The sequence below is a fragment of the Nelumbo lutea genome, chromosome 2, assembly GCF_056320005.1.
Source record: "Nelumbo lutea isolate HS-2025 chromosome 2, American lotus-T2T, whole genome shotgun sequence".
NCBI classification, from domain to species: Eukaryota; Viridiplantae; Streptophyta; class Magnoliopsida; order Proteales; family Nelumbonaceae; genus Nelumbo; species Nelumbo lutea.
This window is the reverse complement of record NC_142685.1, coordinates 70,972,336-70,990,356: the sequence shown is the minus strand read 5'-3', so window position 1 is coordinate 70,990,356 and position 18,021 is coordinate 70,972,336. Positions and strand designations below refer to the sequence as shown.

The window sequence follows — 18,021 nt, the reverse complement described above, 5'->3', positions numbered from 1 at the left end:
AACCCGAATCGGCTCGAAATTGACAGCACAGTCAGCACTAGAGCAGGTCCCAAGCTCCGGATCACAATCCGTGTTCTCCAAAGGAAATAAATCTTGACCGCCAGTTCCATTTCAAATCCAACGGTCTGAAGCACTTTTGCCACATTCACAAAAATTTAAAATTTTCACTTCGCGCCTATATAACGATGCCCTTGTGCGATCCTCTGCATCACTCATTTCTCTCTCTCTCTCTCTCTCTCTCCCAAATTTCAATCTCTTACAAAGTCCTTAATTCCTTCACATCTCTCTTTCTCTTCCTCCGTTTTTCCTAGGAAATGGCAAGAACCAAGCAAACTGCAAGGAAATCTACCGGAGGTAAGGCCCCCAGGAAGCAACTGGCGACGAAGGCGGCCAGGAAGTCGGCTCCGGCGACCGGTGGAGTGAAGAAACCCCACAGGTTCAGACCTGGGACGGTGGCTCTGAGAGAAATCAGGAAGTATCAGAAGAGTACCGAGCTTTTGATTCGAAAGCTTCCATTCCAGAGGCTCGTTCGCGAGATCGCTCAGGACTTCAAGACCGACCTCAGGTTCCAGAGCAGCGCGGTTGCTGCCTTGCAGGAGGCCGCCGAGGCTTATCTGGTTGGGTTGTTTGAAGACACCAATCTCTGTGCTATTCACGCAAAGAGGGTAACTATTATGCCCAAGGACATTCAGCTTGCACGGAGAATCAGAGGAGAGAGGGCTTGATCTATTCTTTAGTCTCTTTCTCTCTAACATCCGCCTTTTCATTCTGTTCTGTACCAAGTATTTGTTCAGTTGTCTCTCTTAGGCGCACAGGGCATGTTTCAATCAATGTTTGGTTCATGTTCAAGTTGTAAAACCCTGATTTGATGTAAGTTTTCCTTTTGGCAATGAAACCCAATTAAGATAAAATGAGAAGTGTCTGGTTTTCGTTCATAGGGAAAGGGGTTTATTAGGACCCTGGCTGGAGCGTGAAACCTCAACAATAGATAATTAAAGCAGAACCCCAGAATTTCCATGGTGCGTGATGATAAGAAGCTGTAGGGTTTTTTTTTTTTTTTTGTTGTTGTTGTTGTCTGTGTAACTGGAATCTGGAGCCAAGCTGATTTACTAATTGGAAGCCAAGATGGGGCAAATGAATAGGAAGCATCATCTCAGCCAAATGCTCGAGTCTCTGTAAAGCTTTACAATCAAGGGTTCCATTTCAAGATCCATCTTTTACTGTTCTGGAGTTCACAGGCTTCAAGTGTGGATTGTATACTCTTTGTCGTGGGTCTTGTTTACTTTCTCGTCAAACACAAACTCCATTGCACTTTGCAGAGATTCAACGTTAAAGTTCAATGCTGGGGAGGGGAATTCAGTTGGGTCAAGTGTTTTGTTTTCCCCTTAAATGGGGATGGGATGTCGTGGTTGGATCATCGCATCACAAGGATTGGAGTATTGATTTCTGATCTTTCAGACGAATCCAAGGATATAGACGATTTGGTTTGGACGGGGTTCGTCGATCGCAGACGCTGGAGATGCACATATTTTACTGAATTTGCATCGTCCGGTCGATGGGTTGTTCTTGTTTGTCGAAATCTGCAGAATCAATGTTTATAGTATTAGATATATATATTGAAATCTATGCAACTACGCAAGTTGAGATGGCCGAGTTGGTCTAAGGCGCCAGATTAAGGTTCTGGTCCGAAAGGGCGTGGGTTCAAATCCCACTCTCAACAAACGAAATTTCCATTTTCAAAGAGCCCATGCTGCAAGGATTGTGGGCCCAATCTCAAAGTGAATTTTTTGGTTAAATTACAAAAACCCCCTGTATTAGCACAAGATGTTAGAATATACTTACATGCAGCAGTCATCTAATCTAGAAATCAATTTCATGGTTTTGTGGCTGTAATTTATCACAAATTTTGTGGTTGTAATTTTATCCCACCTGATTTGGCACATTTGCTTTGTATATGTTTGGCATGGATGCTTAAATACATCACTGTTTTTTTAGAAATGGTACTGCTGATGTTTGAGTGGGAAGCATCATTTTGTAAGAGAACAATGTATTTTTTTTTTGTTTAGAAACATTGTTGACAGGTATTATGTTTTTTTGGAGAAACAACACTTTATGTTTGATATACCGGTGTTCTATATCTATTTTCAGCACTGATATCCATTATAGGAAGTTCATGTCACTGTCACAGCATGCCCTTGTTGAAAGCAACGAGTTCCAATGTGAGAAAACGTCAAATTTAGCATTGCTTCAAACCATACATTCTTAATTTCCAAGGCGTAGCTTGAAACATCTCTTTTTTCATGGAAAAATGGTTCTATACATATTGAGGTTTCCTAGAATACTATTTTTTCCAATGTAGTACTGATTTTGGAGCAATGTCATCAATGCCAAACATACACTTTTATCTATGAGTGTTGCTATAAGTCATTGCTTCCTCCAAGAAAAAAAGAAATAAATAAAAAAAGTAGAACTCTAAAATGTAAATGTACAATGGATCCTTTGAAATTTCAGGTGGGAATAATGGAGTTTTAAGTAAGATGGGTCATAAAGCATTTTGGCATGCTTCGTTTTGAATTTAGGTGCCGGGAAGGAAGGTGGTGGTGAAAAATGAGAATGAACGTGAGTGAGAGCGTGAGAGACTAAGGCCATGGAGGAAAACATGTGGAAGGAGCAAGAAATGGAGGCGTGATCAGGCTTCCTTGCCCATCAGAAGCTTGCATTTGCTTTAAAATAAAGGGAAAATTCCCGATCAGTACCCTGTATTATGGCTCAAGTGACAATTTGATCTCCAAACTTTAAAATGTGACAATCTAGTACCCAATCTTTCACAATGTGACAATCTAGTATCCAAACTTTCAAAATGTGATAATCTAGTACTTGCCGTTGATCAATCCATTAATCAGCCGTTAAGTAACATTTGAAAAGTCAAAAAATACCTTTCAAATGCCATTCAATTCTCTTTATCAACCATCCAAACATTGACAATAAAATGAATAGTTCCAAATTCTAGATTCTTTTAAACAATCACTAACTTTTTTGAATAGAAGAGGCTAGGATTTAGGCTATTCATTTTTTTGTCAACATTTGAATGGTTGATAAAGAGAATTAGATGGCATTCGAATGTCATTTTTGACTTTTCAAATGTCAATTAACGGCTGATTAATGGATTGGTTAACCACATGTACTGGATTGTCACATTTTGAAAGTTTGGATATTGGATTGTCACATTGTGAAATATTGGGTACTGAATTATCACATTTTAAAGTTCGGGGACCAAATCATCACTTGAGCCAAAATACAGGATATTGATCGAGAATTTTCCCTTTAATTTAAGACAAAGGCAAGAAATAATGTTTCTGGGCATTCTGTTTCAAATCATATACCTTTATGGGAGTTTCTCTGGTTTCCGGTGGTGGCTAATGCCAATTATAAGGATGAACATAAAGTCTAACGTTAAACATTCATTGTATGGATTTTATCAAATAGGGGCTAATAGAATAAATTTATGCTAATCAAATCCGATATGATTAATGTCTCACCACCAACCAAGAGATATATAGCCTGTTTGAGCTCAACGCCTTCGCACCACCTTTTCTTTGACGGAACACCCATCAAAGAATTCAATGACTCAAAATCTATTAGAGTTCCATTCCGACAAGAACACTGGTGAACCAACAGAAGTATTTCCCCGTGAGAAGCGAAGTATTTTGAGATGGTTAAGTTTTAAAAGAAAGGATAACAAAAAGAAAATAGAGAAAGCTTATTAGGGTATTTTAAGAATTTAATGCTTTGTGTCATTTGGCCTAACGGCAGAAGAGTTATTTGTTGCAGCATAAAAGTTCAGGGGGTCTTTTGCCTCAGATTAAAGTAGAGGATGTCTTTATCACTGACCTCATAATATAGGGAGTCTTTATAATTTACCATTTTTTTTTCATTATAATGAAATGTAGCCACCCCTCAAATTTAGGCGTTTATTCATTGTTACGCTGTTAGGCGTTTATTCATTATAATGAAATGAAGCTTTCACAAACGGTTAGGCGTTTATTCACTGTTACACTGAAGTGGCACCTAGTGGAACCCAGTTGTCATAAACGATTGCAATTATTGCATTTTTCAGTTTTATCAACAAATAAAGTACAAACATTTATTCAATAAACATAAACGGTATCAAACACACATAATTGTTGTGTATTGTAGTGTGTTCACAAGGATGATATTAACAAACTTTCTCCATCAACGTGTGGCTTTTCACATGGCCAGTGGATTCATCCCAAACCGAAGGCCTATGCCTGTGGCCACCCATTCCAACATTTTATGTATTGACAAGCACACTTTAATCCAATTTGACCTACTTTCCCCCTCCATTAAATAGTGATTTATCCATATGAGAAAAAGGAATCATTTATTAGAGTGGAAATTAAATACAGATTTGAAGAATTTACTGTACTGGGCCTGGGCTTTTGGGTTAGATGCCTAGGCCCATTAACAATTTCTCAACCCGACCTTGTCCAAGTTGCATAAGGAAAAATATTGTAGACTTGAACCATTCAACGTAGAAACCGGCCACCATTCAACGTAGAAAAATATGCGTTAACCATAAAATGATTAAATTATTTTCTTTATAAATAAAATACCAAAAATATTAAGATACGAGATCTGTATAATGACAAAAGAGGAATTTGAGAGAAAATAGAGAGGCAAAATTGAGATCGACTTAAGAGAGAGAGTTGGGGAGAAAGAGAGACGACTATGATGTTATAGCAGCAAGTGGTGCCATCACCACCACGTCCTCTTTATTCTTCTTCTTGGTTCTCAGTTATTTTTATCAAGGTTTTTGAATCGCTGTTGACCTGGATGGTTGGACCGTTCAGCCTAGGAACCATTTAGGTAATCAGTTCCGTTTTATCATAAACTCGGTTTTTGGTCAAAAACCATTGAAAAAGTCAATAACCTATTGCTTCGGGTGGTCAATCTATCGACCTGTTCAATGATTTTTGACTGTTTTTTATTTTTAATTATTATTTTATTATTTTTTTAATTTATTTATCAGAACAGGCCATCCGTTCAAACTGAACAATTGAACCTTAATCCCAAAAACCGGTAGCCAAAACAATTCCATTTTTAAATTGCTTTTTAAAATGTTGATTCTTACCAATTGAGTGATGGCTCGATTGGCATATTAGCTGGATAAGCCCAGCAGAAACGCGGATTCAAATCCTGCTATTATCATCTTCGTTAAAAAGAAAAATGGTTCTCAGTAGCTATTTTTTCTTTAAACTAAAAGAAAACTTTTGTAGGGTCAGTTTTTAAAACCTTGTGGATTTGTTTCACTTACCTGACCAAACATTATTTCTGACAAAGGAACATGACTAAATGCATTTAACTGGATAAATATGTTCTCCGCTAGAAAATGGGGCAAATATGTTATTTAAATGTTTGATTACATTTATTCTATTTTTTATTTTTTATTTTTTTTACTTTCTAGGATCTCTCCCATTGTCCATTAGTTTAGATGGTCCTACACCTATTTGCACTCAGATCTATATAATATCAATTTAAATGTTTTTTACATGCATTAACCACTCATGTAATATTACCAAATTTTATCGTAATATTTGAAAAAAATATTCAAAAAGATTTAGTATTTGACGATTGACGTTAATAATCTTAACAAAAAATGATGATGCCGTGGTTTTAAACATGCTAAAATTTTTAATTTGCCCATGAATGATAATATTGGAGTATCTATAGATAAAAAAAAGGGAGACCTTATGAAGCATGGTTTTTAAAATCGGACCGAACCGGATGGTCTGACCGAAAAGGGGTATTTGGCATGGAGAAGACTCTTGGGATTTGGACTAATCCGTCAGGGGTATTTTCGTCATTCTAAGCAGCCCAATGTGGATTTGGGCCATAGTATCTTGTTCTTCTAGCTTAGTAGTGCTTGTCTTTCAATTTTCAGTTTATTTGCATTAATAGATAGAAAGTTATTGTGTTTCTTGATGCACAAGACAGAGTGACACTTTTTGTAACTATGGTGAACAGTGTTCCGGGCCACACAAGTCATTCTCTTCCTTTTGAAGTTAATAAACGTGGTTTTTAAAAATGAACCGGTGACTGAACCGGTCAGGGGTCTGATTACTAGTTCGAACGGTCCGATCGTTCGATCGGCCCGTTCTGACAAAAAAATAAAAAAGTTTAAAAAATTGGAGAACGGTCAAAACCGTTTGAGCGGTTAACCGGCCGGTTCAGCGGTTTGTTGACCAAAATCAACGGTTTTGGTGGAAAAGGCGGTTTTGGAGAAAAATGGAACTAGTAAGGTGATTGGTTCCCGGTTTTTCTAGTCTGACCGTTCGTTTTGGTCTGATTATGAAAGCAATGCTAATAAATGAATGGAGATTTCTTAAGAGCTCTCTTGCTATATGGAGTGATTTCTACAAACCCTAGAGTGATTCTAGGACCCCTTGGAGTGATTCCTTGGGATTTCTCTATTCTCTTTTTTTTCTACCCTTTCTATTCTCTCTTTCTCTCTCTTTTTGTCTTGTGTTAGTTTGTTCCAGCCCTATTGCATTAGGAAGGAAGAAAGGAGAGGCCATCTAACGCAATGTTTTAAAAACTGACTTGGAGTCCAAACCGTTTTTACCTACAGGTTGCGGGTCGCCGGATCGACTATTCGGGTTGGCTAAGTCAGATTGTGCCACATTAGCAATACGTGAATACATACATACATACATACATACATACATACATACATACATACGTACGTACATACGTACAATGCATGTATAGGTATGTATAAACATGTATTTCATTAATAAATAATGTATAATTATGTTCTACATGTAATATATATAATTTTATATTTAATTTATATTTTTAATTCTGTTAAATTTTTTATTTGTAAAAAACATTAAAAATTGTTATTTGAGGAAAAAATGGTTTTTTTTTTGGAAAAATAGAGGAGCAAGGCGCTTGACGAATAGATCTCGAAAAGTTATCCAAAATAAAAAAAAAATAATCTCAATTGGACATTGGAGTGCAAAGTTATGGGCTCTTCAAAGTTTGCATACACAGTTAGTGTGCAACCAACGACCTTATCACTGGGTCAAATGGGTCAATGATTCAAACATTAACCAAGTTGGGTGGTTTTTCACCAAGCCAATAGTTTTTAACCAACTGGGTTTTACTAAAATTAGACCCAAAATCTTGACCATGACAATTTGAGCAGTTCAATCGGCCAGGTCAACAACAAGTTGAAAACACTGATCTAATGTGGCCCTTTAATTATTTATGAGTAAATAATTATAAAAAATTATCATTTATTCCCTATATTTATTAGAGTTTTACTAGATATTGCCAAAACTTAGCTAAAATTAGTATAGCTTAGCTGTAATAAACACAAATTACTAAAAAATACCAAAATTTACTAGAATTTACCAAAATTTACTATAAATTAGTAGAAACTAGTTGTAATTAACAAAAATTATCTGTAAATTATCAAATGATATAAAACATTTAAAGAAAATTATCAGAAATGACTAGAAATTTCTTTAATTATCAGAAGTTAATTGTAAATGATAAAAAACTACTAGAAATAAAAAATACCAAAATTAACTAGATTTCACCATAATTAACAATGAATTGCCAAACTTTACCCGAAATGATCTATAATTATTAGTAATTAAGTATTAGTAAATAATCAAAATATGCCAATAGTTGCCATAATTAGCAATGCTTTTGTAGTAATTATAATTTCTAAATCTTTTCAGCAAGTTTTGAATTGGTTCTGATTCAATTTTGATTAACAAAGCTCGTGCATCGCACTAGGTCCCACTTACAACTAATTAGTTATGTTAATTTTGATAATATATAATCTCTACCCAATTATTAAGTGATTAAGTATCTTAGTCCTTGATCTGTTAGCTTTATATTTTTTACTAATTATAATTATAAGGATGGCAATTTTTTCCACAAAAATGGGGACATGCCCCATTTCGCCCTGAACGGGGCAAGTTTTCTTTGATCTTAAATGGGGAAAATATTTTTACTCCAAATCAGGGATGGGGTGGGGATAGGGTTTACATATAATTCCGTGAACCCAATGGTAAATTAGTAAAATATCCTTAGATTTAATATTGATTTTCAAAATCTCTCTGTACTTTCCTCAAATTCATATAATCATTGGATCCATAATTCCATTTATAAAGTACTCCAATTTGTCATAATTAAATTCTTAAAATACCTCCAAATTTCCATAATCCCATTTGTAAAATAACCACAAATTAGATTATTTTTAGGTGGTTGCCTCGGGGCAAGGAAAATTCAAGGATTCCCGTCCTTGTGGAAGAAAGCGCCTTTCCTTGAACTCGCCCCAACATCGGGTACATGGCATGGAAAATTCGAGGATCCCCCGTCCCTAATAGGGAGTGGTTGCCTTGCCCTGCACCTATTTGACACTAGGAACGGGGCAAGGAAAATTTGATGATTCCTCATCCTTGATGGGAAGTGGGTGCCTTGCCCTAAACCCGCCTGACAACGAGGATGAGGTAAGGAAAATTCAAAGATTCCCCGTCCTTGATGGAGAGTGGTTCCTTGCCTTAAACCCACCTGACATTGAGGATGGGGTAGGGAAAATTTGAGGACTCCTCGTCCCTGACGGGGAGTGGGTGCCTTGCCTTGAACCAACTTAGCATTGAGGATGAGGTGAGAAAAAAATGAGGATTCCCCATCCTGACAATGAGTGGGTGCCTTGGCCTAAACCCACCCAACACTGGGGACGAGGTGGGGAAAAATCCAAGGATTCCTTGTCCTTGACAAGGAGTGGGCGCCTTGCCTTGAACCCACTCGACACTAAGGATGGGGTGGGGAAAATTCAAGGATTCCCTGTCCCTGATGAAGAGTGGGTGCCTTGCCCTGAACCCACTCGACACTAGGGATGGGGTAGGGAAAATTCGAGGATTCCCTATCCTTGACGAGGAGTGGGTGCCTTGGCTTGAACCCGTCTGGCATAGAGGGTGTGGTGGGGAGAATTCGAAGATTTTCCATCCCTAACGGGAACTGGGTGCCTTGCCTTAAACCCACTTGACACCGGGGATGATCATTTGAGGCAGGGAAAATTCGAGGATTCCCCGTCCCTAACAAGGAGTGGGTGCCTTTCCTTGAACCCACCCAACACTAGGGATGGCGTAGAGAGTCTTGAGTAGGGGCGAGGACAGGGATGGGGTGCTCCTCTCCGAACCTGCCCCATTGCCATTCTTATATAATTGTTAAATATTAGTGAAATTAATAAAAATGTTAGCTTTTGTAATTACTTTTATTTATTTAAAGTCAACCAAATTTTCATTTAAAAATAATGAAAGTAATAACAAATATTAAAATTACTATAAATGATTTATAAAATTAAGTTTATTAAAAATAATTATTTATATTAAATTAACAATAATTATTTTTTATAAGTCAACATTAAATAAAAATATGCAATTATTAAAATTTTAAATATTAACAATAACTTTGAATATTTGTAGTTAATTAACAACAGATTTTGATTATTAATTTATCAACTAATTAATAGTAAATAAAATTATTCAATCTTTCAGATTTTTCTGTGCATCGCAAGGATTCCCACTAGTTCAACCAAAAAATTGGATTTCTAATGATCGGCACCATTTGGATAAACTTTGACTTTTGAACTTTTCAAAGCACATAGTACAAATCCAAATTTCAGTTTTCTACTTGCGACTTTGGCCATGGAACCTGCTTGGTAAATATTACTTCTAAAGTATGTTTTTCTAAGCAAAAACACAAATTAGTGTTTGGTGACATCAATTTGATTTTGGACTTTTATAGACACGTCACGCCATGATATTGAGTAAACTAGTGAAAATAGGGGTTTAACATGGGAAAATTGATACAGTCGAATAGAATTCAATCAGGTAAACAATTGAGTTAAAATAACCATTTAGTCGAAATAGATTCAAACGATACAACCGTTAAGTGGGATTAAAATAGATAGTATATATATCGATTAGGGTTTAAGAAAAACACATCATTGCATGGGGTCAAATGGAGGAAAGGGGAGTACATGATGCCATACTTGTGACTGGCCGTCCATATGTCATGCTTAGCAAATAAGGTCAATCTACGAGAGTTTAGGGCTGATCATTGGTGCTTGGTTTCTTAGTCAATAGTGGAGAGTTGAGAGCGAGATTCTATAGTGAGACTCATTTTGCTCAAAAAGCATAAGTCCAAAGCTCAAAGTTATTTATTTATTTATTTATTTTTATTTTTTGGTATTTTGGTCCTTAACTGATTTATAGCTTTCTTTGGTTTCCAAAAGTAGGCGCTACCAAGTACAAAAAGCAAACTTATGGATTTTTGGAATTTTGAAAGTTGTAAGTCAAAAGTAAAAGTTTATCCAAACGGTTTATTTTAATTTAAGGGAAATTGTCTAAAATTCACTATCTTTTCAGCATTTCTCTTAAATTCACAACTTTTCAAAATGTTTAAAACTCACATTATCACTAACTTCACATTAAATAGACTAATATTTGTTAATATATTATCATTTTACCCTTCATAGAAAAATATAAAATATACACATATATATTTTAATATTTTAACTAAAAATAAAATGAAAAAAAGGAAAATGTGTATTTTTAAATTATAGAAATTAAAAAACAAAATCAGAAAATAAAAATTATAGAAAAAACACAGAAGTTATAGAAAAACACAAAAACTATAAATAAATAACAAAAATACAAGAAAATTTATAGATTGTAGAAAATAGAAAAATGTAAAAAAAAACAGAAATTATAAAAAAATATTATAAATTATAACTAAACACTAAAAAATGCAAAAAAAGAAAAAAAAAAATTAAAAACTAAAAAGGACAAAAAAATTCAAAAAATGTAAAGATCGGATAAAAACAGAAATTGCAAATATATAAAAATAGAAATTACACCTAGAACTTTGAATAACTAGAGAATTTAGACTGTTCAAGCGTCAATTGCAACTCATCTCAGAGAACCTTCCTTGTCCAATTCCACAACCAAATTTCTTGGGAAATAGATAAAACATAACGTCAAGGTATCAATTACTGCGCACCAGCATTCAGAATTACGGTGGTCGTCAATGCCGAAAATAATCAATTCTCGCCTACTATCCCCACTCAATATGCCAAATTCTCGAGACAAGCAAGCTCTCGAGATGAATGGGATGTCTGAAACTCTCACCAAACACCGGGAAACAATAGATTCCACCCAGCTGGAAATTCGCCGATAAAACTAAGCATGCGAAGGCTTTAGAAACCAAGAAAAATAGACAAAAACGAAAGACGGTTGTTGCAATCGGAAAAATGAAGATGAAAAAACCGAGAAAATAGATTAAAAAAAGCGATAGTAGTGAATGTCGGTTGCCGCAAAAATCATGTACCATTTCAGACGAGAAAAACACATTCAACTTCGAACGCTTCTCGTTCTTTGAAGAAAAAACACTGAAATCCTTCGCCAGGCCGGGATGTATTACTAGAGAGCTACTGAGATTCAGCATCTGGTTGATAGTGATAGCTTCTCGGCCAGTTCGCACGGTTATTACAGTCGATGCCTGATGGAGAGAGAGAGAAACCCTAAATGAATCGTTTTTTTCTTTTTTCTAATTCGCCGATCAGGGGCAATTTGGTCATGAGAATTGTATTTATGCTGATGTGAACAACTTCTGTTAGTAAATATTAAGGGTGGTTTAACCAAAGGTGGGTTTTGGAAAATAAAATTCACTCACATGACGAGTTTTAATTTAAGAGAAATATCCAAAAGTCATGGTGAATTTTAGACAATTTCCCTCAATTTAATAAGTAGTTTCTTTAAAGCGGTTCAATCAACCTTTGGAATTTTCAAATGGACCCTTAGTCCTTAGACCCATGACCTACCCCTCACTCATTAGAACAGTAGACTGGTCGACATACACTAGCTTCTTCCAAGCAGCTCAATCATTGGGTTAACTCAGGCCACAACCACTATCTTATATTCCACCAGTTATTCAAATTTGGATTAGCTGAATGCTTTAGCTGTTCAACAGGCTTAGGAATCAATGATGAAGTTTTATGGATTCCATTGTAAAAGATGCAGACCCCATATATTTAATACTGGCATGACGTGGGTTCCACGACCAACTGAACAGCTAAAGAGTTCAGCTAAACCTTGCTCTCAGAAATTGGGTGTCCAAATTAGAATGCCACATTTTGAGTTTCATGGCGGATCCATGATTCTCTCTAAGCATTCCATGATTATTTTCGAGTCTTCCCCAATCCAATCTTGTCTATAACCACTTTGATTTGACAATGTGCACTTCGTTAGCTGCCCCCATACTTATGTTTACAGAGGTTATATACCAAGAAATTTGGCTTTCATTTCAAGAATTTTACATAAAAGATCCCTAGCTATGCAGCCTATGGCAGCACATTGCCCATTTTGATGTCTCAATGCATCAAAGTTGATTTTACTTTTCTTTGTTTAGGTGCTTTTTCATCTGATGTGGTTCCTTTATATTTATGGTTAAGGTTGGGCTTCTTATTGATAGTCAAGAATTAAATTCGAAATAGTATAGCACCAGCCTTTTCCATCATAGTTCAAAGTATTGATACCTCTATATAAATTTTGTGTATCAAGTGTTTCCTCTCATCAAAACTCATTATTTTTTGAATGTTTTGGTCTGACAATTTGACATAAGACTTGTTACATCCCATATTAGAGTTTTAAAAAGTTGAAATCTATAGTCTTTACATTATAGTGGTCTGAAAACTGCTAAAACATGCCCGTGTTGATACTTTGAACCTTGTTTTCAATATTTTGCGTTAAATTATCGCAAACTTAATTGCTTTGATTTTTGAAAAAACAGCAAAATTTTCCAATATTTTTTCTATCTGATTCCCCATTTTTTGGACATTTCAAAATTTTGTTGATTTCTTTTCATTCATGAAGCCCTTTTCCATACAAAGCTAATGCACAAAGATGCTGATTTGCAGTGAAAATTTCTTTAGGATCTGCTCTTATTAGTTTATCCTCCTTGTTTTCTATTGGAACTGATAGAGTGAGGATTTCATTTACTCTCTCTTAGTACCAATTTTTGGGTGCTGTTCGTATTCCTTCATTTTGCTTTTGATCTGACAGGTCAATCACTTTAGGCTGTGTATGGTTGCACCCGAGTAAATGCCGTTGAGTGTACATTTTGATTTACTTTTGCTTTAGATTTAGCCTTTTCTTTACTTTTTGTGAAAAGTAAAAAAGGAAGTAAAATGATGCGATCCCACCTTATATGCAATAAATTGGAGCTATGAGGTAGGAAGCAAGATCCTTACCAAAACAGAAAACAAAAAGGTAAGAAGAAAGGTAATGTGTGATTCCCACTTTATACCATACATAAGTGAGGTGGGAATGCAGGAGGGTGTTGAAAATTTTGACTTAAGGTTTTGAGATGCAAAACTTACTGTTAGTGAGTGCAAACAAGACAAATGTACAAATTTTGTATAAAAAAGGAGTACAAATCATAATCACAACACAAACAAATAGATGCAAAACTGAACTGGGTGCAAAATTTGTATGTAGTTTGGAATCTTCAGATTTGCACTACGACCAAATATAGCCTTACAGTTTAGGCTCAGTTTGGAAGGAGTACAAATACAAAATTGTAGAGTGCAAAACTATGTATTGTATATTATTTTGTATGAATTTGTACTGTACATATTTGTATTTGTACTCCTTCCAAACTGAGCCTTAGGTCTTCCATTAACCCGTCTCTGTCTTTTTCTATCATATTCTTTAATAGGGCATTATCAACGCAATCATCTGCCTAAAAGTGATTCAACCGCGTTTGTTTTGATAATAATTAATATCAGAAAAACTTGTAACCAATGAACTGATACCATAAAAGTGGTAACCAATCGGAGATTATTTATGGTTTAAGAAAATGGGATAGCATTTAGGGAGGGGGGGGGGGTTGATTGGTCAAAGCCCTTCCAGCAGCATAGATTTTCCCTTATCTTACTGGAATCCGGATTTGTTCAACAAAGCACTCCTCACATCCACCTCACATCACGTTGCAACTGTGCATTGGGAACATCTACAATCCAGATAAATCTCTTACAGTTTCAAGGCTTAAAAAACATCTGAAAAGTGTGTTATCAGTGATCACGTTGCAGAAAAAAGGATGAATTACAGAAGAATTGGTTTCAGGTGCTAACTAGTGTCACAAGTATAATTGCATCGATCACAAAAAAGTAGTATCCAATGCGACATGAAAATGGAAAAGAACCTCCATATTTATATTGAAAGCCTGACTGATGCACAGTTCAATAAGGTTGATTATTCATTTGGTGTATGCAATTAAGCATGGCCAGTGGCATTAGACTCTGTGGGCAAGCATATTGTGCTAATCAAAACCATATGCCAGGTGATTATCTTTAAAGATCATGGTTTGTTCTATTCATTTGTTCATTATTTCTGCTTCTACCTTTTCATTTCCACAACCCCAATTTTGAGCTCTCAGGCCAAGATGAAGCTACAGCCAAGGTGGCAGGGACTATTTTGCGGTGGTTGATACCTGTGATATTTTCATTCATTATATCCTTCACCTGCCAGAGCCTTGGTGCAACGGTTGGGTTGCTCCATTGTGATGTGGGTGACTAGGGTTCAAATCTTGGAAACAGCACCTCTGTATGTGCATGGATAAGGCTGCGTACATCTGTCCCTCCCCAGACCCTGCATTGGCAAGAGCCTTGTGCACTGGGCTGCCCCTTTTATGTCCCCCTTCACCTGCCAAATGTATCCCTAAGCACAAAGCAGATTGCATACTTGGCAGCATTTTCATTTACAATCCAAATCTTTCTGTATAAGTTGAGAATCCCTGGTATTGCTAGCCAACTTTGAATTGTTGACAGGTTTGAAGGTTAATCTAAACAAAAGTCAGCAGATTGGTGTGGGGGAACAAGTAGGGAGGAGCTGGAGTAATTGGCTACTGTGTTTGATTGCAAATTGGGAAGTTACCTTTCCTCTATTTGGGCTTACCAGTGGGGAGCAAGGCGTCTGCAGCTGAGAGTTGGAGGCCAATTGTGGATAGGATGGAAAAAAACGCTGGAGAGGTGGAAGGCTAAATATCTCTTTGGGTGGGGGGGTGGGGGGGCAGGACTACCCTCATTAGAATTGTTCTCTTGAGTTTGCCAACATACTACCTGTCTTTACTGAAAATCCCAGTCAAGGAGGCTGAGAAAATTGAAAAACCAGAGGGACTTTCAATGGGATGGTGTGGGGGGTCCTAAGAAATTTCATCTAGTAAAATGGGGAAAAGTGTGAAATAAGTAGGTGGGTTGGTAGTAAGATAAGGCTGTTTAACAAAGCCTTATTGGGTGGCGTGAAGATTTTGGTCAGGGAGGGAAAGGGACTCTCTTTGGAGAAGGGTGGTAGTTGGGAAGTATGGGGTGGTCAGTGATTTAAAAGGACTCTTTGGAGAAGGTTGGTAGTTGGGAAGTATGGGGTGGACCGGGTGGGAGTCGAGGGAGGTTTCAGATTCTTATGGAGTGTCTGGAAAGGGATTATGACTTTTAGCCAGATGCTTAGAAACCCAGTGAGTTTTAAGGTGGGAGATGGGTCATGGGTAAGATTTTGGGAGGATGATTGGTGTGGGGAAGGGAGATCATATGAGCTATGTCCAAGACTATCAAATTTCAGTTATTGCCTTGACAACAAAGGTGTCAGCTTCTTTATCAGATAGCATGTGGTGGAAAGAATCTAGAAATTGCAAGTTCACAGTATGGTGCCCCAAGTTTAAAAGACCCTTGATAGACCAAGAAGAAGAGTGCATTCAGCTCCTGGAAAAGCTACAACAGACAAAGGTGTCAGCTTCTTTATCAGATAGCATGTGGTGGAAAGAATCTAGAGATTGCAAGTTCACAGTAAAATCCTTTTACTAGGCACTAGTCAAAGATGATTTGGAGGCAGATCAGGTTAAAACAGTATGGGGGAACCTGGTGCCACCCAGAGTAGAGGCTTTTGCATGGCTGGTAGCCTTGGACAGCATCCTAACCTTGGACCATTTGAACAAATAGGGGCATCAGCTTGGCAAGTTACTGCTATTTATGTGGCTCAGCAGAGGAATCACTTCACCACTTGTTCTATTCTTGCAAGATTGCAAACTTCGTGTGGAATTTCTACTTGTCCCTTTTAGGTGCAATTACTTTCCAATCTAGGTCTTCAGCTGAACTGTTCTCTTCTTGGCCAAAGATCAATGGGAGCAGAAAAGCAAGAATAGTCTGGAGTTGCATTCCTTTGCTGTGTGTTGGGTCATTTGGAACGAGAGGATCAGGAGACTATTTGAAGACAAATCCAAAAATATCAAGGTGTTGGTGGCCTCAGTAGGTCATTTTGTCTCGGATTAGGTTCTAGTGCTCCAAGTTTGATCTGATTAGTAGATCATATTTGGGGGAGAATTTTTGGAATGTACTTGAAATCCAGAATTGTAACAGTTATTAGTATGTTTTTGATTGGTTTTTAGTTGTTGTGTTTTATGGAGGTGCCATCTTGTCACCTCCTTTTTGTAATCTTTTGTCTATTAATAAAATTTTTATTGTTATTCTTCAAAAAAAAAAAAAAAAAAAAAGACCAAGCCTAAAAGCCTTACCAACATCCACCAGCTTATCTGCAATCTTCGTTGAGTAAACAGTTGTGTTTATTTGGTGAGTCTCATCTAAACAAACTTCATCCTCACCTACATCAAACTTCCATCATCATTTGATGAAGAAAATTCATTCTGATTCTTTCCAATCTTAGTCTTAGTTTGTGGCCTTATTTTGTATGCTCTCTCCTTGTTAATACACTTTGGGCCTCGAACCAACCTGTCCTTTTTCTTTGGTTCTTCCCCCTTCCTCTAACCCTGTCAAATAACAAATAGAATAGAAAATCAAGGAGAGAAAATAAGAAGAAATAGAGAGAACATCGAGATTTAATGTGGTTCGACTCAATAGCCTACATCCACGGGAAGAGAGGAAAAATATCCACTATGAGAATAAGAGATACATGGCTTTACTCTCACTCTCTCTCCACTCACTCTCTTCAAATCCTAACCTCACACACTCACTAGCTTAAATAAGCAAAGGACCAGATTATATTAGAATTACACATAAGCCACTCTTTCTCCCATAAATATACATGGGTCCCATAACTTATCAATATTACAAATATACCCCTACAACATCAACCACCCAAATACAACCAATTACAATATATCTCTCAACACACCCCCTCAAACTTAAGGTGGGAAAAACCAGCTTGACTTTGCAAGTAAGGACGTTGAAGCAACTTCAATGAAAATAAGTTTACTATTGAGGTAACAGCCTTAAACCTTGAGATGTTGAAGGGACTTGAAGCAAGAATTCACCAATACACCACAAATTATCACATCACTACACTTTTCTTGAACATCGAATGAGCTTTACACGTTCACCAACAATCCGTCAATACACCACAGACTGCCACATCACTGCACTGTTTTCGAATACCATGGGAGCTTCACACACTCATCAATAAAGTTTTCACAACAGCACAAACCATCACTAATCATCACCACACACTTCACACACTCATTAACAAAGTTATCACACCACCACAAACCATTACCAACTCACAAACATCCACAACTTGAGGCATCAAACCTCTTTTTCAACTCCCAAAACCATCACCTACTCACAAACAACCACAACTCGAGGCATTAAAGCCTCTTTTCCAAGTCACAAAAACACCACCAACTCACAAAAATACTACAGCCTGAGGCACTGATATTTATATTTCAAAGTTGTTAACAATACCCTATTGCTAGTAGTCAACTACTACACGAAGAGATTTCGTAGTAGTCGACTACTAGCAGTATCCTATTCCTTGTAGTTGATTACTACACGAAGAGATTTCGTAGTAGTCGGCTACTACCTATACTAAACATGAAATAGTAGCAACCTGAACACCTCCACAACTTACAAAATCA

At 36.7% G+C, this 18,021-nt stretch overlaps 1 protein-coding gene and 1 non-coding gene across 2 annotated transcripts; both read left to right on the top strand.

Annotated features, from left to right (window-relative positions):
- The first annotated feature begins 204 nt into the window (after positions 1–204).
- Positions 205–911, top strand: LOC148871455 (histone H3.2). The gene has a single exon (XM_088971272.1). The coding sequence runs from the start codon at positions 315–317 to the stop codon at positions 723–725; it is 411 nt and encodes a 136-aa protein (XP_088827398.1). The 5' UTR covers positions 205–314; the 3' UTR covers positions 726–911.
- Positions 912–1,639: 728 nt separating this feature from the next.
- Positions 1,640–1,720, top strand: TRNAL-AAG (transfer RNA leucine (anticodon AAG)). Its single transcript has one exon. It is a non-coding gene; the product is annotated as a tRNA-Leu (tRNA).
- The last annotated feature ends 16,301 nt before the right edge of the window (positions 1,721–18,021 follow it).

What these genes read in the sequence shown, in the direction of transcription:
- LOC148871455 (XM_088971272.1), top strand. Translation starts at nt 315, where the DNA reads ATGGCAAGAACCAAGCAAACTGCAAGGAAATCTACCGGAGGTAAGGCC.